Source organism: Hippoglossus stenolepis, chromosome 21 (genome assembly GCF_022539355.2).
Source record: "Hippoglossus stenolepis isolate QCI-W04-F060 chromosome 21, HSTE1.2, whole genome shotgun sequence".
Classification (NCBI taxonomy): domain Eukaryota; kingdom Metazoa; phylum Chordata; class Actinopteri; order Pleuronectiformes; family Pleuronectidae; genus Hippoglossus; species Hippoglossus stenolepis.
The window spans coordinates 7,570,850-7,596,594 of record NC_061503.1 but is presented as its reverse complement, the minus strand read 5'-3'; the positions used below and the strand labels follow the sequence as shown (position 1 = coordinate 7,596,594).

Below are 25,745 nucleotides of genomic sequence, written 5' to 3'. Positions count from 1 at the left end.
ATGATAAGTAGTGTGAATTGCTCTGACAGTCCCCAGACAATACACAGTCCCTCTGCAACCGCCCAGTCTCATAGAAACAAAACAAACCCTCTCTCCAGTTATGGCACATTGTGATTGGCATAGAATCGACAGGAGTGACACAGTTATTTTTAGACTTTCTAGTTTTATTTATTGATTGGTTTAGCAGGTAACAGTTTTTTTAATTTGTTGATTTACTCAACAGTACATCCACATCCATATGCATTTTGTAGTTATTCACAATCTGTTGTCCCTGAACACGAACAGAGGTTTTTCGAAGTCATCCTGAACTAGAAAAAGCATCAAATTGAAATCGCATATTTACTCATCATTTCATCTAAAAATCTAAAAGCTTCTGACCAAAAATGTTGCCACAACCAAAAATACGCAACAGAACAGAAGCAATGACATCAGCAGTCTAAGTGACCATAAATGACATCGCAGCTTTCGAACCACAATGTCAAAGGTCACATCAGAATATAAACATGGGGTGTGAACACTCCAGGTTTATCAGTTATATAGAAATATGATTTTATAACCGTGCGTGTCGATGACCTCAAATTCACCCACTGTTACACTGACTTATATTTTTTTTCAGGCACCGTCTTTCACCAGCAGGTGTCTCTGTTTCCCACCTTTCCTCCATCCTCTCACTCACTCGGCTACAAACGTGCCATTGATAAGAGAATGTTTACATTTCAATTACCCACAATTCAGAGCTGTATGTGAGGGCTCGTTTACACACAGCGTGCTTTGCTAATCCGAATGAATTAGAAAAAAAAGTGGGGGGGTTTATTATTTCTGTGTATTTTCAAAAAGGCCTTATAATAAGACAAGGGGGTATTTGAACAATTCTGATCTGCTGTATTGGCCATTTATCCTCTTTTTTGTGTTAATTTTGATCATAGATTGACATTTAATTGCAATTTAGTTTAAAACATTCATCATTATATGCTTATAAAACTATTTATAGTCACATGGCAGTTAATCATAAATATGTGTCCTGGTGGCCATGTAACTTAAAAATATTCTTTATTTTAACCTGGAGATTATATCTTACATGTTTGAAAGCAGCTTAACATTCTGGTTTATTGTTGCAAAATTGAAATTTGTTTTCAATATCTAACAATGTGGGGGTATATAGATTAGTTGGATGTAAACTGAGTAACATTTGGATTATGCATCTTACTACTGATTCAGAATCTATATGTCATACCCTCTGACAATTGGTACCCATAAAGATATTGTCCCCAAAAGCTTTTCCTCTGAGCACATAGACAGAAGCACACATGCACATCGTGATGGTGGATCATGGATTGTGATCGGAGTGGCAGCTGATTGTGGAATATGATAACAACTAGATAGCTTATACTGATACTCTACCATTACAAATGTCACTACTGCTCCCTTCAACTCCATCAGACATTTTCTTTTGTCTAAATACCACTTGCACATAGTAGTTTATGTGCTAGTTCCTTGTAGTCTGCTGCTGATTGTATTGTTAAATGTCTATCTGTGTAAGTACACTGAGCACAATTACACCAGAGTCAAAGTCCTTGTATGTGTACACATACATGGCAAATAAAGCGGATTCTGATTCTGAAATACTGTAAATATTGACACACCTCTCCGTTTATGTCAGACGCTGTTTCTTTTTTTCACGAATGTTGTAAACATTGTTATTTTATTGACGTGCTCTGCTGCACGTGACATCTATTGCACTTCTGTCAGTTCTACAGTTTTTTTATTTCCCAGTTAGGGGTTTAAGGGCAGAGGATATCGCACCTACTTAAGTGTTATGGCCCGAATTGTGGTTATACTTTATTATATAAATACATTTTTGATTGCTTGACACACACACAAACACACTGAGGTGGTTGTGTGCACCATGACTGTGTGTGTGTGTGTGTGTGCGTGCGTGCGTGTGCGTGCGTGTGTGTGTGCACCGTGGCTGTCGGCCTGTCCCTAACTTAACTCGCAGCGATGTGATTGGCCACGGTGGGTTTTGTTTACCATATTTGGCATCATGGGGACACAGCGCGCCGGGGAATTGGACGAGAGCGGCCGTCGTTCACAAAAAAAACCCGGCCTCCTGCAGCTTTCCAAACAAAGCGGGCGCTCACGGGAGTTGTAGTCCAAAACAAACCCTTTCCGCGATCCCTCCAGCGGGGATTGGCGAGCTTGGCGGCGATTCCTACACCACACGCGCACACCCCCACGCTAGAGACGGCCGCTGTGGTGAACGATTGCCGGTTAACGTGTCGTTAAGTGTGAAACATTAAGATAATCGGTCGGATTAAAGACGCGCCGCTCCGAGACCCTCCGCTCCGAGCATACAAATCCCACCGGCGGCGCTCCGCCCTGATTGGCTGCGCCCTCGCGTCAATCACGCGGCGTTCCCCCTTCCACTACCGCTCCTACAGTAAATATTTGTGTTTGCTCAACCGGCTGTAATGGTGGACGACTGAAGGCAGGGGAGCGGAATACAACTGGGCTGAAGAAGAACACGCAAACCGAGAGAGGACCAGTCACGAAGAGAGCTCCAGAGCCAGCCGCCGCGAGTTAGGACACCGGGCTTCGTCGAAAAATGGATGAACTCAAACATCAAGTCATGATTAACCAGTTCGTCCTGACGGCGGGTTGTGCGGCAGACCAGGCGAAGCAGCTTCTGCAGGCGGCACACTGGCAGTTCGAGGTAACACAATAACACAACAACACAGTGACACAGGGCAGACAAAACAATGTTAGGAGTCAACATGGCGCCGGTGTGTTTACGTTGCGAGCGACCGTTAGCTTTAAATGTAGCCTAGCTTCATAGTCTGCCTCTGGCTACTTTTTTTAAATTTTTTTTTTTTTTTGAAGCTAACACAAAAACAAAGCGGCAGTGTTAGCCCTCTGCTGTGTGTGAGTGCGCGTGTGTGTTCCTCCCTGAAGCCAGAAGTTTGTTAGCAGTATTTAAAGTATCTGTTTAGCTTTAGCCGGGCTAAATCAGCAGGGGACACACAGGCATGCGGCGGGGCGAAGCGTACAGCCGAGCACATCCAATTAGACTTTACTCCAGATTAAATGGAGTAATCCGACACATGACAGCGGCGAGCAGGCGAGGCCAGCGACGGCGGTTACGCAATAAAGATGACCGCCGCGTTGTATCGACTAGCCTACTAAACTGTAGTCTGAGGCGAATGTGGATCCAGCAACTGAAGATCCCGTTTCTAAGCTCGTGTATTTGTGTCCACTGTGAAAACGAGCGGCGATCGGACGATTCCTGTGCCACGAACTTCATGTGAAGCTGCCACACGCACAATGACAATGATGATACAATTAATCCTCTCTGTGTTTTCATTGTAGACTGCCCTCAGTGCCTTTTTCCAAGAAACAAATATTCCATACGGCCATCATCATCAAATGGTGAGTGCAGGAGGGAGGAGGACGACGATGGGGGAGGAAGAGGGTTTTATATATTTATATATATATAAATATATATATATAATGACAAGCTTTTTAAATGGTCTTCATTGTCCTATTTCTTCTATTCTATCAATCATCCTTTTCAGATGGTGCTTCTTTAAGGCTGCTGTGTTGTATTGGGTGGGATGGGGCGATAAACGGCCCTTATAGGCCGACAGGGATGATGTTGTACTAACAATAACAAAGCACATGTCGGCCATGTTGTGAGCTTCCAGAAATAAACACAGGCAGGCATGCAGCTGCAGCAGCAGCCACACTGAGGGAGAGATGTACACACTCGCACACTCGCTCTCTCTAGTGTGTGTGTGTGTGTGTGTGTGTGTGTGTGTGTAGGGGGCGGTGAGAAAGAGGGAGTGGAAATGATTAATGTTGATATATGAAATTCAACATTTTTCATTGGATCAACAGAGGTGCATAAAGGAAGGAAGTGCCTCTCATTTGCTGGATAGAAGACAAAAAAAATGTCTGTTTCCAGGAAGAGTAGAGTCACTTCTTACAAATAGACCCCTTGTGCTGTTGCAATTGCCATGGGTAATTCTGTTGTTACACGCCCTCCCCCCCCCCACCCCCTCTGCATGACAGCATTGGGGACTAAAGAGCAGACTAAATCGGTAAAGAGTAAACTGGAAGGCGTTGGGGCTGCAGGAGACTTTCAGCTGACATAAACACACACACAGGGGTTGGACATTATGAAACACCAGCAGTGTTTGGGCTTTTAGCAGCAGCTCACTTTGGCAGCACACAAGCCTTTGTTTGCAGCTGCATGCATGGCAGCATCCAGCAACAGCTGCCTTCCGGAAGAGTCTGACATGGATGTGAGGGGATTTTTGGATGAAAATTGTTGATCGTTTATTGAAGCTCCCTCTCTGTCTCTTTAGAGAGAGAGAGGGACTGGTGAAGGAGGATTTCATTTTTGTATTGCTTTATCCGAGTGTGTGTGTGTGACATTTTATATCCTCAGAGTTGAGGCAATATTGCCAGTTAGCATAGAAATGGCTCACAGTGAGATGAATCACTTTTTTTTATATCACAGCCTTGTTATAATAAAGAAAATCAGACCCTCCTATGATCAGATCCGTAAATAACAGAAGCCTCTATTTAGCTCATGAAATGTGTCTCTTCAATTTAGAGAATAAACTGTCCGCCAAACACGGCCGAGCACGATTGCTGCAGACACTGGTTAATGAAAGTCAGAACGCGGAACACCAAGGAGTGTCTGTGGTGTTATTGTTAGAGGCAGTTTTCTTGCATAATCATGAGTTAACGACATCCTCTTTTCTTTTTTACACATGCTGATAAGGCCGTGCGTCTCTGTTTTCGCTTGTGCAATTCACATGCATGCATTTGTATTTTGTGCATGCACAGAGTGGGTGTTTGTGTGTGAGTCACAACAGTACTACAGTAGGGCAGCGTGTCCAACCTTCCTGCAGCTTATCAGGCCGCAGTGTACGTTGGTATACAAATCTAATCCACTTTGCTTGCTCTCGCTCTCGCTCTCACTCTTAGCTCTCTCTCTCTCTCTCTCTCTCACCCTCTGTCTTTCTCTCTCTGTCCTCTCTCTTTCTTCAGTTTACAGTAAACGGGAATCATTTTAAGTTGCAATTCTGTGATTCAAAATGTTGCGTCAGTGCTTTGGGTTACAACACAAAGATTGCTATTTTGGCTAGAAGCCTCAGTTCAACCCAGCCCCGGTGGCCCCAGCAGATCGCCTGTAGACATGCAGTTCTTGGCAGCGGGGCAGGTTTGGACGTCATGTAGGTCACACGGTTTGTGGATGCTGCACAGCGAGCTGGTATAGGCCATTGTCTTTTTTTGAGGCCCAAACACACATACATGTATGTATGTATGTATGAATGTGGGGGTACCAGCAGATAATTTTCCCTTTTAAATTCGGCTTCACGGAAGAGAAACCATCTTGGATTCCAAAGTGCCGTTGTTTTAATATATACATTTATTCATCGCTATACAAAACTTGTCTGGTCGGGATTTGTAGCAATTAGCGTTCGCCTTGTGAGCTAAGCCAAGATTTGTTTACGTGCACTATTGTTAATACATCATTTGTGCATTGTATGTCACAGGTTCGTGCCCTGTATCGAATATCAAATCGTGAGGTTAACCGGTCCACTCACCAGTACAGTCTTTTGTAAGGCTGTGAATGCTGTAGGATTTAGCTAAAGCTCCTGTCATTAACAATCCTGGACCGCGGGGAGTGCCTTTGCTTTGGCACATGATGTGAAAGAGCTACAATCTCTGCACAGGCACGCATTTAGGCCTGTTTATTTATTTTTCCTCACTTGTGTTTATGCACGCAATATGTGTTTCTGGGAGATCCACTTATGAATGTTGCCTCGAAGAGAGTTGCTTGTGGATCACTGTGTTTCTCAAATGAAGTCACCAATGCGTGCATCTACAGTATGTTCTCTGATGGACACCTAGGCCCTAAGCTCAGTTCAACCTCATTTCTGTTTCATGCAACCCCTCCCTGTCTACTCCCAGTTTTCTCCTCCTCACACACACACACACACACACACCCTGCCCACACAAACACGGCAACCGCACCACATTCCTACAGGATGCGACGCTCGCACCGGCCCAAAATGGACCCTTTCACAGCAGAGGAGGGCCGGTATGACTTAAAAAAACACAGCACCCTTGTCTCTTTCTTTACTTTATACACTCTCACTCATCTTACCTCCCTCGCCAGCTTCATTACTTTCTCTCTTTTAAAGGACGCAAAACATCAGGCTCGAGTATTCAATTTGCCGTCCACGTTTCCTGTCGGAGAGTTTCTAATCGTGTCGTGTCCTCGTCCTCTTGTTTTTAGACGCATTTGCTCAAAGCAGCTGCCACCTTCACAACATGTCGGCGTGTCCACTCACACATGGAATTTCCGTGCATATTCTAGGGATGTTTCAAGCACATTTTAAAGCATCGGCTCTGTAAAGTCTGAGTTATTTCTGACAAGGTGTTTACAATATCTCCTTACGCAGTTGGAATGCCAGCTGTTAAAAATGCTCTTCTATGTACACATGGTTGCCTCAGTGTAGAATAATATTAGAAAGAGAATGTATTTTTGGGTTAATGAAGAAAAGGATGTAGCATAATATTAATAATGATGATGGTTATGATGATAATAATTATGACAACTAAAAAATAAAAAGAAAGGAATAAAATAAAATAATGCAGGTATTGCATGCACATATGTACATATATTTACAAACATAGATATACAGCATAGCATACCTTTTGCATAAATGTTCAGAAAATCAAGATAACAACAAAAAATTGACACAACTATTAAGGGTGGAATTCTGTATTATTATTTAGTTGTGACCTATTTATATTTTTGTTTCAGATATTCCAGGTCTTGATTTCTGACTATAGATGATTCTTTCCAATTTGACTTCTAGTTGTTGAATGAAGGTAGAGTAGATTTGAAACAGTTTAATCGTTATGTTTTCATAGCTGCAATTCTATTCTTTGCGGTTATCGTATAGTTATGAGCAACTTGAGGAAATAGTTCCTTCAGTCTTGTCACTGCTCTATCCCTAATTCTGGGAACAAATACCACTGACAATTCACTGCGTGCTCACACCGATGTCAGTGTTTCCATGTTTTACATCTCTTCGTGTGGGGCACACACAGGCACAATAAAGTGAATGAATCCTCATGTGACCACAGAAGAGGAAGTAGCCGCCGCTGGATGACTTCAACTGTTGTCTGGGAACATGTGACTAGGCTTGGAAAGGAGCGGACTAAGCCGACAAAGCCTGGTTTACATGTGTGTAATTTCTGCTCGAGTTATGACTAATAAAGAAATGGCAGCGAGGTCGTCATGTGGCAGCCCTGCGGTAGAGTCAGGACTGTGCTGCTGAAAAGTGTGTTGTCTTTAGTAGGTCAGGGCAATAAAAATAATCCATTTAAGGAATATTTCACATTCTCCTTTCCCACTTGAATCATTTCTTCACTCTTAGTTTATGTCTGCCTCTTGCTCTCACTCTGATGTGCTCTTGTATTGAAGTACAGACAAAGAAACGCTCTCCCTCTCTTGCAAAAGTCCCATTACAATATAAGGAATACTATCCTGATTATGTGGATGAGGCCCTGTCTAGTGTAGATGAGCACATTAAAGATATTATAAGCAGTAAGTCAATATCCACTCGTATATTTTCTATTGTTTCCTTCTGCTGCAGAGCACAGCCTCGCCTTGACATGCATTCGGCCACCCGGAGAATCACGAAGAAGCAGCTCCATAGTTTTATATGATCACTTTTTTTATTGTGTTATAATTACCATTTGTTAGTGGCATGACGCACAAGGTTGAATGAAACTGCGAATTTTATGAAGGGCAACCTTCAGCTCTGACTGCTGGGGTGCGGTGACGTGGCCGGATGGTATTGGGCACCGCGGGGCCAGTGATAAACGTGGGCGTGAGGTGGTTTTTAAAGGCCGTTTCCTGGCAATATGAACACCCACCAGGAGAAAGGAGGAGTTTTTTTTGTGCGTTTGTTTATAGTAACTACAAACATTCGGTTGTGGTGTCTGGGTGCGGCTTAACAAAAGGATTTTATAATGCCAAACTCTCATTCATGTAAGATCTCGTCCAAATTAGATTTGGAGTGTGACATGTGCCCATGCAGGAGAGCAAAGCTATAATTACCTTCATAAATCATGGTGTGACAACATGTACTACTTACTGCTCCTGTTTCTCTTTGTCTTTACTTCTAACTGTTTATCACCACACTGAGAGATGGAGGAAAGATAACTTCAGTATTAAAAATATACTTGGATTGTTTCTTAAGCTGCTTTCAGACATGAACTCTTCAAATTGTTTGGAAAATTGGGTCCGGACATTTTCCAGCTTTCCCCTTTCACATTTGAAGAACGCAGCAAGAGGTAGTTTGAGTCAGACGCTTTCACAACAGCAGGAAAATGTCCAGAAAAATTCAGGCGAGGGGTGACGCCTGAGCAGAGCTGGTGGGAGGCAGGATATGACTTTTAAATGGTTTTGTTTACAGCATGTCAACATCGGCATCTACCCTTATCACCAAAAGCTTGCCAATCTCGTAGTCTTTCCAATTTGACATCTTTTTCGGCAGTCTTCTACATGTAGGGCACCTCTTTTTCATCCTGAGATCATTTATCCTTTTTGATTTTTTTCAGTTTTTGCATCATATGCGTGTTTTCTGGACATTTTCCTGCCGTATTCTGACATGGGATCAGTCGGACGTTGCTTTGTGTCTCTCCGTCTCAATATAGACGAGCTGTTTCTCTGTCTTGCTGCAGACTTTACTTGCAGAAGTCAGTAAGTGTAGAATGAGGTGAAATCCAGTTTATTTTCTCCCACTGTTTGGGTGTGAGTTTATATGTGTCAGTGTGTGTGCGCAGTTATAATACCCTACGTGTGTCAGATTTCAGAGTTAATCATGTCTAGATCTGGTAATGATGTTAATGGGTGTGCATGTATTGGTGTCTCTCTCTCTGTGCGTGTGTGTGTGTCTGTACCAGTGTATTGTACAGCCATGCCAGGCAGTTTGCCACATCTGAAGAGGCTCGGCCTGTGCTCTGCATGTTCCAGCGTGTTGCCCTGCATGTTTCCAAGAGCACAGCTTTCCCAGAAGTCTAACCACACGCACGCACACACACACACAGTCATGTTCTCACACACAGAGTCTTTGGCTCAAGGGACTCAGGGGAATGGGAATCCATGTGGGATGACTGTGAGGACCAGATGTGTTTATGAGCGCTGGAGTTAGATTGGGTTTCACACTGGTTCTTGGAGTCACAGAGTACACTCGAAGGCACACAATGGGTTCAGGCCTATGACTCAGGGAACACAAACAGCACATGGGAACCGTGTCTGTTGCATAAAGACAGAGTTGTCACATTACATCTCACTGGCCTGTTTTCTCAGGTTAGCTGCAGCACTGCAGCCAGGCTCTCATACCAGCTGACTTGAGAGCATTGACCCTTTGGTCCCTCACCCAGGTTTTCTGTGCTGCCACCTTCCACAGCCTTGTCTGTCCCTGTCCTCCCCTCACCAGTCTTGATCTGAAACTGAAGGCAAGATAAATGAATTGTAATAATAGTAATGTGAAGGCACAGTTTTTAATTTAGGAATCTGCTGCAAAAACCTACCATTGGTTGTGTTTTCTATCCTCGCATTTGTTGCCATCTGTGCAAAAGGTTCAGCAGATACAGATGAATACGTTTTCTTTTCGTCACAGCAACACTGAGAAACTTTGATTTGCGATTTTGCATTAAATCTCTACCAGATAGTGCTCAATTGTTTTGGTTTAAACAGAAACCGACGCAAATTAGAAAACGTATTAGTTGCATGTGAGGTGAAAGAAAACCTTAATTTCGATCTGAAGAAAATATATCTCTTGCAAAGCTAAACCTGAGCCTTTGCACAGCAATCTTGTTTTGTTCTTGCTCGCGTTGACCTTCGGCCCAGTAGTTTCTCCTGCCAGCCTGTTACCAGTTGACAGCACTTTTTCTAGATACGAGAGGGCCACTGAACACCTATTGTTAGCCTGTTAGCCATTGTTGTGACTGAGCAGTGCAGTGTGTGCATTTGGTCGATTAGACCACATGCCCCACTCCGTCCCATCACCCAGCTGCTTTCTATTTCTGTTCCTCCTCTTTCTATCTCAGTCTCTTTCTTTTATTGTCCAGTGTCAGAAAAACATAGGGAAACAGAGCCCAGCCTGGCTAATGATCAGCCGAGGTTCCTTGTTAGCTCAGATCCAGCCGTGGCCCTGCGTGTATGTGTGTATACAGTTTTAACTCACACACGAATATACACAGACTGGGGCTCAGATGTAGGAAGGAGGGTTAGGGGGTCAGAGGTGAGGAGGCGGCCACTTGAAATATTCAGCAGCACCTGTCGGCCTCCTTCATTTTGTTTGCGGGGAAGAAACATATAGATCTGACACCTGGCCACTATCATAAAAGCCAGAGTGTCACCTTCCTGTCGGTGAGCTATGTGTGACGGGATAATAAAACACAGACACAGAAAGCTGCTTGTCCGGTTCTGGTGTGTGATGCTATGACAAAGTGACACGGGTGCAGAACCTCCATTATGTAAAGGATTGGCATGTTTCCACGTGCAGCTCTACAAAGCATGTTGGTAAACAGATGGGTGGAAGTCTGGTCTGATTTTAAAATCGGTAGCGGAAGTTCAGTACAGAGTATCTCTCGAATATGTTGAAGACTTTGTAGTATTTGCACAAATATTATAACACTTCATTGCAAAGGGTCAAACCTCCAGTGGAACCTATGAGTTTTCAAGTCTTTTCCAAGGTAAATGTGTTCAGGTGTAAACTCCTAATAACAACTAACATATTCTTTTTATAATAGTATCAATCTCTACACACTACAATGGCTGTTTTTAATATGTAATTTCCAGTAATACAGAATAGTGCATTTCCGTTGATAAAGACTAATGCAAAGCTAAATGCTAAGTATTATATCTATTTAAGTATTTCTATTCAATTACTCATTCTCTCTGCTATATGGTTAGCATAGTTGCCATGCTAGTTGTAGGTCATGGTTGCATTTGCTGCAGCTCCAAAACAAAAAAAGCAGTGCTACGCTACACACTCACCATGAGAGCTCTCGCTTTTTAAAATATTTAACAGGGGAGCAGAATCATGTAAAGTTAATGGTTTGTGTCGTGTGATACATTTTGTTCCATCTCCTGTTTTACTAAAAGCACCCCCACCTCTTTCTTTCACCGTTTGCCCCCTTTTTTCCCAAATGTCTCCCGTTAAAGCTGGCGTGTCAGTAACATATGTTGGGCGTTTTTGAGCAATAATTTCATAGTAACCTTTTAACATGATGTAAGTCAAGCGTTTTGAGAGAAAACTTGACCTCTGCCCTCCTGTTTGCTGTTCTACTAAGCAGCTGCACACGCAGGTTCCTTGAATGGAAAGCCTGTCCTGAATCAGTGGCGGAAAATCCTAGAGGGAAGGTCACTATTCCAGGATTTGGAACAACTATGAACTATCGAAAAAAAAGAGTCGGACAATTGACAAACTGCATGACTTTTGAATAAGAGAAAATCTGCACATTTAAAACCCGATTTAAAAGATTTATTTGCCAGTGCCGGTTCGAGCACCAAGGCTCTTCTGATTATAGAAACAATCACCATTTTAAATACCCACAATCAATTTTGAACACATCATGTGATGCAGAATATAAATGTATAGTAGATCATCATCTGTCACATCTTTTACCCCAAAACGTTAGTATTTAAGATCCTGGTCAGGAGACTCAACCATCAACTACGACTGGAGCGATCTCACCTCCTCTAATGTTAATCTGCTATTTGTTCCTCATTTTCACAGTCCTCACAGGACATCGGTCAGAAACAGCCCTGCATTACATGAATGACAGCATTAGCCTGCAGTCAGATTTACACTTTTGTGTTATCCATAAATGGGAAGGTTTATTTTGTGGCACCTTGTGTGTGGTACATTTACCTTAACACTGCCAAACTACAAGGAGTTGTTTTAAGAAGTATGATTACATTTTCACCGCTGAACAGCAGCCATATTCCTCTGAGCTGCCCTTTAATAGTGCTCAGCAATTTCAATGGAAAAAAATTTGGATTAAGGATTACGGTTAAATGCCTTTTTGATTGACTGGATCCTGTGAACACTGAAGAGGCTGCTGGAGTTGAGACTTGTTGAGATCTTACATGACCTGTCACTGTGTGCCAAAAAGCAAGGAAACACTATCGTAAGTGTCCAACATAACGTGAGCATGTGATTCCGAACGCAGATAATAATAATAATAAAAACAGAAGAAATTCTCAGTGTAAAAGTGGAATATTTATGTTTACATGATGTAGAATATGTTAAGTCTTCTTTTGGAGAAGAATTGATCTCAGAGTTGACCTCCATTAGTCCTGGTCTTGTTTTTACAGGTATAGGGTTTGTTTTAATTTTGCAAGCTCATAGATGAGCTGGAGTGAAGAAACTGTTCCCGACAGTCTCCCTGAAAAGTCTCTGTCGACGTGTATTGTGAATAATACCTAAAATCCCCAAATTAGAAGATCCAGGTCTCGTAAGAACATTGGGATGAGAACGGAGGCATCAGGCGGTGCGCATCGCCGTCATTCTCGTGTCTCACAGATCTCTCAGCACAGTTTGCTGCAAGTGCTGACAAAGAATGTGTGAACTGTACGAGCCACAGACGGGAGGGAGAGGGAAGTGAGAGAACGACGGAGAAGGTGGAGAAACCAAAACGTGTCACAGGTTCCTGACAAATTTCACAACAGAGGAAATGAACGAGAAAAGTAGCTGATTGAATAGGGTAGTGAAATAAGGTTGGATATTGTGTTTGCTAAATCAATACTTTTAACATGGTACTTGAACAGTGACTGAACCAAAACAAAAGACTATTACATCAGCTTTTTCATTTGCGAAGGTAAATTGGTTGGTAAAGTTGAAATTGAAGATATTAACTTTTAACAGTTTTAAGTCTGCTAAACTTAAATATACAACAATGAATAAATGCTAAACTCTTAGCAAATTAACACAAAAAAATTACATAATAAATAAAACCTAAGACAACTACCGTAATTTTAAAACTAAATTTGACATGGGGGTCACACAAGCAGTCAGAGACAGAGCTTCCCCTTCCCAAATGTATCCCGTGTGTTGCCAGGTGCTGAGTTTGTCATGCTCCCCTCTTTTAGATGGAAGTATTTTCAAACATTTGCTGCATGTCCCGGTGGCGAATACTTTCACGTGAAATACAGCCACACTTTCAACCGTTTAGCTTTTTAGGAATTTTGTTGTTGTGTCGATTCAAGTTTGAGGGAGCCACTAGCTAACTGTGGGCTAACTTTCCGTGCTGCCAGAGCCATGTACAGAGTTTGTTGCCAACAGAGTTAAGTGTAATGTTTACTTGGCACGTGCAGCGATGTTTCAGTTGTCTGTAAGCAGGGAAACTATTTCAGTACGTAGCTCAAGCACTGAATTCTGTGTTTGGTAGGAACAGATGCCTGATTGCCACCGGATTCCGGTACCCAACCCTTGTCAGAAACAACTTAAGCAAAGACTTTGAATAGGAAGTGATGCACGTGTTCAGTGGGTTTGAAATTTCAATAAATTAAACCGTTATTCTCAAACCTTTTATCCTCCCTTGTTTTATGTTGTATGTTTTAGCTGAATCGGTGGAAACAATCCGATCGCGCTTAATTTAATGCAAAAGTTGGCTTAAAATTCCTGTGACAGCTGGAAAGAAACATCCAGAAAGTGTGAAATTCGATTAGTCTGTGCGTGCGCGTGTGTGTTTGTGTGTGTGTTCAGCGCTGAGGTGCTTGTTACGTGGAGGAGTTCGCTCTGGGTCATTAAATGTACCTGTCCTGGACCCTCTGCACAAATATGTAAGAGGAAAAAGAGAGCTTCTCTTCCGAGCCTACACGTACACACACTTGATGCTGCTGAGGAATGTGGTCGGTTTCACTGGAAATAACTCCAGCTCATCTGTGTTTGTGGACAAACACACATGTATGTACACAAACGGAGGGTTGTTTAAAGGTTGTGGAGCCTCACCACAGCCATGCGTCCCCCCCCCTGCCACTGGGCCCAGCAAACAGACTTGAAGAGAGGGCGGACAGGGCCGGGCCTCTGTGGCCACCGTGGCCGCGGAGCCGGGCCCTGCCTCAGCTTCGTCCCATCAACAGGAGATCTGTGCCGCTTCCTCATAACAACCGTCCCCATGACAACCTCTCTGTAAGCCCTGTTTTGAACACAAACCGTGTCTCGCTGTCTCTTTTATTTTCCCCCTGTCTCTCCATCTGTAGACCTTGAACAAATGGCTGCTGAAACACATTTTCTGATGCGGTTACACACACTGTCTGTCCAATTGGAGGCCCTCACCTTGACACAACTGCTGTTAACGTGTGCGTGTGTTTCTAAACACTGTATGACCTCAGAGATATTCCTCCAGTGTTTGTTATTGTGCTGTTCTGACTGGGGATTGAATTTAAATTATCCTGCAGGCTTTTTAACTGACTAACAAAGCCCGCAGTCTTCTCACATTACATCTTATGCTGTTTTGGAGAGGAGACTAGAAGTCGACAATTTACTGTGACACAGTACAGTGACATCAGTTGAGATTTAGAAGCAGGTTTACCTCAGCGGACCTCTGGCATTAATCCTGAAGCGACAGGCACTCTCAAGGCAACCAGAAGCTGCATGTGCTTTTCTTTTTTTCCTTGATCAGTTGTTCCCAGATACGGATCCAGCCAGAAGCATCATTTTTATTGATTATTTCCATATTATTTGATTCAAACACGTGGGATTACAAGTCATTGCTATTTATCAAATATAACGCAATCTTAAATATCTGTAATATCATTATACATGTATTTCTTTATACTTTTAAATAACATGTTTATGTGGAAATGAGGCTTAATAACCAGTGGAAGAAAAGAAATGCCAAGGCCCAAGTTCATCCGGACAAAGAGCTTTATTTTTCTCATCTCTGAACAATTTAAATGTTTGGCAGCAGATAAATCAGGCTTTGTTTATTATTCACAGCCATAAAATCAGTTTCTGTTTTGAGTCTAGAGTGAAAGGGCAATAGATAAGAATTCAGATTTGGATATCAACAATATGAAACAGCTACACTATAAAAGTGCAATCACTTGTGTGACCTTTCACTGAGATCCTAGGCCTGGGTTATATTACATAAAATTATATTGACATACAAATTTTCATATGAGTTGATATTGATAATTATCACAATTGTTGTTTCTTTCAAGTTTAAAGGCTGATTTTTGAAGGTTGGACAGAGAATTTCACATTCGCATTTCAACATTTTACAAAGAAGTCCATCATTTGTTTCCCTGCGCATTACATAGGCAATATATTGATAAACATTGGACTTTTGTAATATTGCTTTTGGGGGAAATTATATTGGCATGAACATAAATATTTTTCTACTTTGCCTGCTTTCGTCCATATTAGTATTACATATGCTCAAGAAACTTGTGTGTGTGTTGTTGCTAATGTGCACAAAGTTAGTGATTTTCTCCAATGAATCATTAACCCTCGTGTTGTGACTTCAGAACATCGCCCGTCGTTGGTCTGAGAGCCAATTGGATTTGAACTTCGATCTGCAGACACCAGCCTCAGTGGCTCGTGCACTATTTACTCTTCGCCTCAGAGCAGCGAGAGTTAATCTGTGACTCGGTCAGCTGCATAATACACGGGAAGGGTAAAGACACAGTAACCTGCGTTCTGCTGCAGTAGTTTTTTTAATCTGTGTGTAGGAAATCCATCCAAATCCATTCTTACTACTGCTTTTCTCTGCTCTGACATCAGACAGGTCATGTGCTCTAATACAGTCGGCATTGAGAAAATATAAAAAAATTCTGTCAATTTTGGTAGTTCTTATCGCACTGCTGTTCTAATTAGTTAGTCTCTTTTAAATAACTGGCGGAAACGTCATGATTGACAGTTGAGATTGACTCGCGATTGGTCGAGCATGCGTATCAAGAGATAACGCTACTGCAGGTTATTTATTTTGCAGTGAGATATATGTTGTTTATGTACAGTATCTGGGGGTTGCAGTGTACTAACAGTGATGCGGACACTTCTGGGCTCTGCTGAAGCTTTGATCACTGACAAAGTGTCAGCTAAGCAGTTGGACCCAAACTCTGGCAGAAGAGAGCTGCTGTGTTTTTGGACCAGATCCTCTTCCCGGTGGGTCGATAGCGTCTGCGTCTCTGTCCAAGGTCCTCTGCTCAGACCGCAGACGCATACAGTAGAAGTGTTTGTGTTATTTTACGAGTGGAGGAGTCTGAGGTGGGCTTTTGTGAGACGCACACATGGTGTTTGAAGTTGGTTTTGTCCTCCGCCTCCCTCTCGTATCGTTCTCGTTTCGATCCTTGTGAAGCAGAAGCCACAAAGTATCTTAACAGTCTGTGCAAGTGAAATGTGTTGTCTTTCCGCTGACTGCAGCTGTAAATTTATACGTGTTCATGGATGTATGTGTCCGTGCATGGGTAAGTCAGATGTAAAGGTCTCAGCTGACAATCTGTCAGCATTTTTGGTATCGTTTTCTACTAGAGAGCCACAGACACACAGATCACAAGGTTTGAGAAATCCAACCAGTAACATCCACCGCTGCCCGCCAAGAACAGGAAGCGTCACGGAGGTCACTTCAGCATTCCAGGGTGTCTCTTTACCGCAGGAAGTGGCCTCAGAGACATGAGCCAGCGTTCTCTGTCAAGAGTGCACAGTGGACACACTCACCTTTCATAACAGCATGCCACCCTGAGAACCCCCGGCCCAGCTCAGGATGCATTGTTCGCAGGACCAACCTGCAAGCTGCAGCATTTTTTTAAGGTGCAGGGTAGTCCAATAACACCCCCAAGGGAGGAATGGTGTCCCTGTCACTCTGTTTATTTATTTTTCTCCTGAAGGCTGCGTGTGTGCTAAGTCTGAGAATCATGGGTGACGGAGCCAAAGGGTAGATTAGATACCACAGGTCCGCCTGAGATCTGGTTGTCAGCTGGGAATGTTGTTTTTCAGCTTTTCCTCCTCTTCAGCATGTTAACATGCAGTGTTCATGTGTGACTGCAGCTGCTGTTCCCAGGAGTTGATTCATGGAGCCTATGACTCCCATTTCCAGAAAATACATCCCCCCCCCTGACACACACTCCCTCCTAAAACACACAACCTGAAGCTGTAGGAAATGTCTGGACATCGTCAAAGTGTAGAAGAAAATCACATTTTGAGGATGAAGATATATAATATAAGGACATAATCACAATCTAAGTGGTTGGTTAAGTAAAAAGTCTTGTGGACTCAAGAGAAGATGATTTTTTATTTCTGTCCTGTCAGTTTTAATAGTATTTGTGATCTTTTTAAAATCCTCATCCTTGGAGTTGCCAAGCTGTTTTCTTCCACTACTTATTCTCAGCGATTCAGGATTATTTTGCCATGTAAGGTGCCCGCCCTGTTAACGTCTTGGCCCAGGCTCTTATTTTTAGATGCCAAGCCTACTAGCTAAACGTAGCACCACCTCTGCTTCCCTTTGGAATACTGGAGGTTGTTGTTTTCCTGGTCATAAATGGACGGGGACATGGAAGAGGAAGCAGGGCACAGAGTTTGCGAGGAAGACGACGTTGATGATGAAGGCGCTCTGTTCTCAAACAACCAAACATGTTGTTCACATGGCATGCTAGCTACAAGGTGTCAGGTCCAGTGTTGTTTTTGGCACACGGGCATATTATGGGAGCTCGGGGTGTGTCACTGAAGGAACTCCTGCCAGCGGAACAATAACACCGCTGGCACAAAGGAGGGTCGGAGCAGGTCAGAGCTCAGGAGAGTGGAATACGACTTAGGAGACTCGGTTGGTGGCTGTTTCCACAAAGCAAATTAGCTGTTATTCTCTCAGTCTGGCCAGGTTTGTGTTCTCTGCTAAAATCAGAAACAGGAAGTGGATGTAAACAAAGCATTTGAACCACCATCACCATCAGGACCTTGGGGGGAGCTGAGAGCGCCTGGGATTCCCCTTCATTTCAAACAGTCCCTTTTTCCGTCTTTTAAACAATGTCAAAGTCTGGTTTTCCTGATAGATGTTTGTTGAATATCATTGTTTGGTGCAGTGTGTTTACATGAGCAAGAGATTTGTCCACTGATTGTCATCTCAAAGAAACAGACTGTGCTGCAGTGACATGACAAGTTGTACAAAACCTGCAGCAAGTACTGTACATATTTGTATCCTATTTTATCTATCTGGTGCTTATTGTGTCAACTAAATGTTTATTGCTTTCATCTATTGTTATAAAGTAGTTAAAGAAAAGAGCCAAGAGCCAAAGATATCAGTTCACAGTGATGTAAACGGTGAATAAGCAGTAAAATATCACATTGGAGAAACTGGAACCAGAGAATTGCATTTTCAGATAAAATACTCTGAAGCTCATTTTCTCTCTTAATCGTACAATCTAATAAAAATGATACTAATCCAATTTTTCTCTCATAAATATGTAGATTTTTCTGCCATAGGCTCCAAAGATGTGCCAGTGTTTACATTTCAAGGGCTAGAACTTAATAACTGAAAGGGATTCTCTCAAATCTTGGATTAATTTTGTGTTGTTTGGCAAATGTGCAACAAATCTTTTCAGCTCTTTAATTTTTTTTAACGGTGAAAAATGTTTTTCAAAATGTTCATCTTCAGATAACAAATCAGCAGATCAACAGTCAAAAACCCAAATATCAATGTACAATGTCCTAGAATAAACTAGAATAGCACTCAGTCTAGTTTATACCCCGTTGAGGCCCGACAGTCCCCTTAAGTTCAATTGAGCTGCACTAAACTTCACACGCTCATCAGTCCCCTTAACACATCAAGATTTATGAATTATTTCCTGTCTAGGTCTACCTCTCTAAGTCTTGTTTCCTGTTTTGGATCTTCATTAATCTCTCTCTGTCCTTCCTCATTCCCAGATGTGCACCCCAGCCAACACACCAGCGACGCCCCCCAACTTCCCGGACGCGCTGACCATGTTCTCGCGGCTGAAGGCGTCCGAGAGCTTCAACAGCGGCAGCGGCGGCAGCCCCATGGCCGCCTCCATGGCCACCTCGCCCCCGCCCCCCCAGGTCGGCGGCTGGGGGGTCTCACCTAACGTGCCGCAACCTCCACAGGGACTCTGGACTCAGGGGCAGCCCCCCACGCAGCCCTGCCCTGCCTGGCCCACGGGTGTCAACCCGCACGGGGGCACTGAGCAGAAGGCTAGTGTAGTGATGGAGGCAGAGAGATGAAGGGCCGCACAGGACTGAGAAGCCCCCTCACCCACCCCCCCGGGGGAGGGAAGGAAAGGGGGTATAAAGGTGGGGAGGGGTGGGGAGGAGATATGGGTAAAAAATATGGGTTTCGGCCTTTCTTTCCCAAAAGTCGGATGGACGGACGGAAAGAGATGGAAACTACGCAAACCAAGAAAAACTCAACGAGGACAATTTAAGAAGAGGAGAAAACCAATGCAAACGTCAATACAAAAATAGAAAGAAAAAAAAGATACGCACACACATAGTAATAAGAGAGCAACTGAAATCTTTGTTAGTTTTTTCCTAAGTAAATGCATAGATAAGAGAAATATTATTGAACTAAAAAAAAAAACTGAAATTAAAAAAAAAAAAAATTGTCACGCCCAAGGATTCTATGTGATGTTCAAGGACATTCAAGGCAGCAAACTTAATTTTCTGTTTTTTTTTTGTTAAGGTTTTTTTTCTTTTTCGTCTTTTCAGCCAGTGTGTTTTTCTGTCACTGGCGTTCTGTGTTTCTGCAACTGTCTGTGCTGCATGAGGAGAGAGGAAGTCGCAATGCAGTGTTTTTAAGATTGACTCAAAAATCATCACGCACTTAAAGTGTGAGTGTGTACGCATGTGAGCGGGTGGTCAAGTTTGTAATCAAAAAATGTACACACACATACACTCATACAGTATATATTGACACACGTCTAGAGGAAACGCCTCCATACTGTCACCCCCATCGTCAAAGGTGGGACTTTTGTTACCTCACCTGGTGGTCACCTGACTTCTCTCAGCCAATCAGGGATTTCTTCTTAAACCAACCATTGCCACCACCGACACAGGACATGTTTTTAAAGGTTTCTTTTCTTAAAGGCAGCAGCCGCTCTCTGGTTTATGCCAAGTGATTCTCGCAGCGATGGCTTTTTTCCTGACACAGTTTTAAACACGGAGTCAGACTACAACTGTCCACTGGAGATTTGGGTTATTATTTACAAGCGAAACAAGCAGTCGTGGTTTTAATGTAATATATCGTTTTTAATGCTAATTGTTCTGTTTTTGTTGATAGGTTGAGGGAGGAGGCTTTGAACTTGGGTGGGACTTCAGGTTTTTTTTTTTTTTTGAAAGAGTGAATCAAACGCAACTTAAAATGGCCACATATTTAATAAATGTAAGCGAAACACGACTACTCCATCTTTGTAAACAGAATTGCCACTTTGCATGATGTGTTCATAATGTGTAAAATCTTTTGTAGCAAATATACATGAGGTCGAGACACGTCTATGGGAGGGGGTGGAGTTTAAGGCGAGGGAGGGGTGGTTGGTGTTATTCCCAAAGCTAAAAGAAATGCAATAGTCAAAGTGTCTTGTTCCATATGAGAAACAAAAGAAGAAGAAAATGGGTTTGGGGCAGCTGGGGGGAGCCCACCACAAGCGATTTTGGGACACTACAGACTACTTTCAGATATACAGTATATATATATATAAATATATATACCCTCAGTTAGTGTACTACAGAGGGATTTTTACAACGTTTAGGTTTGAAGTTTTGACCAGTCCCTGGTCCATTGATACTGCTGAGGGACAGTTCAGGGATGACCCTGACATACGGCAATATTGAAATGCTGGGTCTGCCCATTTTTTTAGTTTGTCCTGTTTGGATTATTTTTTACATTCGATAAAAGCAGGCAGAGTAAGATGAGATATTTTGAATAGCTGACAGTCTTTTTTTAAAAAGATGATTAGGAAAAAAAAATTATGGATATAATAATGACTAAATAACCAACTTCCTTTTTTATTATTTAGATTTAAACTAATGTTCGAGTTCATCCTTTTTTCCATGCTTCATACTTTATTTGGTAAAATCAGAGTTTCTGGGTGGGCCTGTTCCTAAATGGTTTCTCATGTATGTTCCCCCCCTTGTATGACTGTATGAGACCATTCCCACAATATTTGTGGACTACCTGATAATTAACTTATCATTTTTGTGAACCTAAATAAATATTGTATGTCAATCTAACGTGCTTGGTTTACTTGGGTGTGTGACATTGGGAACTTTACAGTTTGAAATGGGTGAATAGGATATTTTTCGAAGGAAGGGGCCACACATTAATAGTACTATAGGGGGTGTATGTGTTTTACTCATGTTGTGGGGACCAAAATCAGTTTTCACGTTCACATTATAGTGACAAAAAGCAAGTCCACACAACGTGAATCATTACATTTTAAGCTGAAGACATGTTTTAAAGGTTAAAGTTAGTTTTAGATTAGGGTTAGGGTTAGGCAAATGGTACCTATGTTTAAAACTGGACTATGATAATATGATAATAGTCAATATAATGTCCTGTAATTGTATCTGGGATATTTTAGAAGAGGAGATACCTTGTCCATTTATATATAGTCTATGGTAATTTGTTTAACATTGAAAGAGATATTGTTTCTTTGTATATGCCATGCTGATATGACTGTGTGTGTGTGTGTGCGTCAGAGAGAGAACCAGAGACGCCAGAGCAATGTGTTAAATAATGACACTAAGAAGATGGATGCATCCTAATCTCACGCTTGGCTACCTTTCAGCAGGGCGGATTTCATAAAGTCACCCAGGCGGACTCTGAAATCATGTTCTACAAAACTCTGTCTCTTCCTGCTCCTCCGTCTGTCTTTCTCTCGCCCTGCGTGTCGGAGAGTTAGGCAGTCTGCCTGATGCTCGGCAGCTGAAGATGGAAGGGGCCGCAGATAAAAGCCAGTGTGGCGTAGCAGAGGGAGAAAGGCTTTAGAAAGAGGGACTAAAGCTCGGAGACCATCGCCATCTTTGCCTCTTTTAGTCGTAAACACAAACACCAGCTGCCCCGCATTGCACGAAATCACCATAGATAAACACCCACCACTTACACACACCCACATGCCGGTGGTGGAGTACTGGTGGTGAAGGAGGGTCACAGAGTTCTCCATGTCCTCAGCTGCTTCTTCCTCTGCAGGAAATAAGAGAGGAACCCTCTGCTGATCGCTGTGTGCCACTTTGAGCCGCTGTGAGTGTGTCAGAGGGCTCGGGTGAATGTCGACAACTTGGCACCGGGCGCCGCTCTGCATACGAGCGTGTGGGAACAGGAATAGCAATAAACACACAGGGCTGGTCCAAGAAAGGGGAATAAGTGGAGACTCGAGGCCGCCATCGCTTAATAACGATGATCCGATAAGTTAATGATAGCACTGCACTGCTTATTCAGACAATGCTGCGGCAAGGCCACCGGCAAAATAATCTGCAGACTCCCTGTTTTACTTTGGTGATATCTTTAGCTTCCCAGTAAAATGCCATTGTGGTCACCGCTAATCATCTATCGGCTCCAAACTGCTGATCTCAACAAAACGTGAATCACTCCGTGCTCTGACGTCAACGCTTCGGAAGTTTGCATCTGCTTATAAGGGAAAGAGTGTTCAGCATTCAAATGGGCTGTTGTTAGCATGGTGGGTGGGGGGGATACTTCTCTGTTCAGTTTATCTTTCACACAAAACCAGGTTTTCTGGGTCAGTGCTCGGTGTGGACACAACACGGCGTCACAGATGGCTCACCGTCGGTACACCTGTCCCGCTTCTTGTGTAAACATCACCACATTGGTTTGCTACTGCAGAGCACTCAAGAGGTTTTTTGTAAATTAGTTTGACCTTCACTTTTATGTGTTAACTGTATTCTCTGTGACAAAATGTGGCAACACTTGAGGAGGAGGATTTCCAGCCTTTCACAATCTACAAGCTAAAACATGTTATTGTGAGCAAAATATTGTAAATGTCACTTAAAGGTTGCCTGTGGAGTTTTTGCCCACTAGTAGCGCTATGGAGCACTGTTTTTATTTGTAGGTGCCCCCTCATTCATAGCACGCACGCTGTTCACGCTGTTTCCATTGGTTACTGTTGTTGGTGTGAAACACAGCAATGTGTCAACAGTTGCAGGTAAGACAAAGACTGCTAGGAAGCTAACATTCAAGAGGTTTGCTAAACCACAGGGATACACATAATAATAGAGCTTTAAAACTTAACAGAGCATCTTTAACATTTAAACATGCGAGTCCAATTTCAGTAACACATTATTTATCTCTGTCTGAATTGTCTACACTTCCTCAATCTATCCAGAAACGAAACCACAATATCCCAGATATGAACGATGCCATCTTGCTCATTCGGAGCCAGAGTCGTAGCGATCAAAGATGAAGCTGCGGTAGCAAGGTCCTGCCGCGACATTCTGCTCGACCGAGTCATTCATTCATATTATAGAATCAAATAACTAATTCAAATCAAACTTACCAGAGGGTTTGAAAAGAACTATCTAATGTGACAGAGACCATCTTTGAGAAAATCGAGCAATTGTGTCGTCCATCTTTATTTGTCAATCGCAATCACTACATTAAATATAAGTAGAGTTTAAATTCCGCAAAATCACAATTATGATTCTTTGCGATTCTTTGCTTGTGTTGCTAATGAGCTAAAGAATGTTGTTGATGAAAGCTAAAAAAAATAAATATGATTTTGTCCGTTTAAATAACGAGCTGCTGACATTTGACTGTTATTCAGTCTTAGATTAAACATGCACAGAAACTTTTATCTTTCAACTGTCTTAGAAACACAAATGAAAGGGTTTGGAGCGGTTCAGCTAAAACCACAGGAAAGCTGTGAGTGTGTTTTCACGGGTAGAACGTCGCCCTGTTTGGAACACTGTAAAAGCTCTAGGCCTTTTTCTCAGCAGGCATCTTGACGTGGTAGGAAAAGCTCAGATGTTACTGATAACATCACGTGACGGGCTCTGTTCAGTTCTTGTGTCTCAGGAAGACACGGCAGTGAGCCAGTATACACAACACACCCTGAAACTGAAGCAGCTAAATGGAACTCGTTCATTTTGCCATTTACACCGGAGCTTTCCTTTTGCATGTAGGTATTACTGGCACAAAGCAGGACAGTGATTTATTGGCATCATATCAGCAGGTACAGTGAGATCTGCAGGGTCCACGGGCAGCGTGGCTAAGGTGTGCCAGTGGGGGGAGGACAGAGGACACTGCGCACAGAGTGGAGGTGGGGCAGGGGAGCAGAAAGGACACAGTGACATTGGGTGCGTTTGAAACCTGGCACCCCCCCGGTCCTCTTCTACAGGTGGAGGCTCCGGCTCTACCCTGCACCGGACAAGCTGCAAGCGAGCAGCAGCAGTAAGTGGGAGAGAGATGACACACACACACACATGAAATAGACAGAAAGGACAAAATAACTTATTATTATGAAGTAAATGTTTATTGCTCAATGTAATGGCTTTAATATATATATTATATAATATATAATTGATAAATTATTATTAATAATCAGGAAACCCGCAGGGGGATTTTCCTATCCGGACTAATATGAACAGTGAGTAATGGAATATTGTGAGAATTAAAATAGAAACCAAACTCATACAAACCACAACACCTGACAGGAAACCAGATACAGAGCCAAGCAATCAGCACATCTCCAGATACAAGCCTTATAATAGCATTGCATATATGGAAAATAGATTATATAAATGAACTAGAATGTCACTCAGTAGAGCTCATACCTCCACCAAGGCCTGATAGTCTCCTTAAATTCTGCCAAGCTGCACACTCATAGAAGTCAGGTCCCTAAATGTGCCTAATTTCTTCCCAACAAGATTCATGAATTTTATTCCTGGGAAATCAGTGAAAATGTCAATTACTCCCTATCTCACAATGTTAAGGGGGAAAAACAATCTGCCCCCTGATAGAGTCACTGCACTCTCTCTGCTCAGCACCACATGACAGACAGATAAAGTTAGCAAGTAGCCATTGATAAACATTTAGCAATGGACGTTTCCCTCAGAAGTTGGTGGAGAACATACTTTTTTCCAGGTGCCTAGAACACAACTTCAATTAGATGCTGATATCAACTGCTGTACAGGCGATTTGCTGATATATATATAGATATATCTCTATATATATAGATACATTTAAGGTGAATATATATCGATAATGTGTTTACAGCTGGTTCCTCGATCTGCTCTCAAGTGGCCCAAAAAATCTGTGAATGCAGCTTTTTGAATCAATAAAACTGGAAACACAGCACTCATGATCCATTCAATTAGATATTTGTTTATTTTAGGAAATATATCAGAATAATATGACAGCGATTCACTGGAACTAGTGTCAGTTGCACCTTTAATAACTGTGGTTTTACTACGATTTTCACCAGCTTCCTGTGTGTGTGTGTGTGTGTGTTGTGTGTGTGTGTGTGTGTGTGTGTGTGTGTGTGTGTGTGTCTGTGTCTGCAGTGAACCTGTGACAATGGCTGTGCGCCATTTGAGCCACTCTGCGGTCGAGATGCTGAGTTGGACACAAAGCCGGCTTTATCTCTGCTCTCACTGTTGTATCAGTAGAGCCTGTCTGGATGCATTGCTACGGACTTAGCAGTCACACACACACACACACACACACACACACACACACACACA

General features: G+C 42.6%; 1 protein-coding gene across 1 annotated transcript; it reads left to right on the top strand.

Annotated features, from left to right (window-relative positions):
• The first annotated feature begins 2,264 nt into the window (after positions 1–2,264).
• ubald1a (UBA-like domain containing 1a) lies at positions 2,265–21,281 on the top strand. The gene is made up of 3 exons (XM_035145163.2): positions 2,265–2,713; positions 3,367–3,426; positions 18,963–21,281. The coding sequence occupies exons 1-3, from the start codon at positions 2,606–2,608 to the stop codon at positions 19,275–19,277; spliced, it is 483 nt and encodes a 160-aa protein (XP_035001054.2). The 5' UTR covers positions 2,265–2,605; the 3' UTR covers positions 19,278–21,281.
• Positions 21,282–25,745: the final 4,464 nt, after the last annotated feature.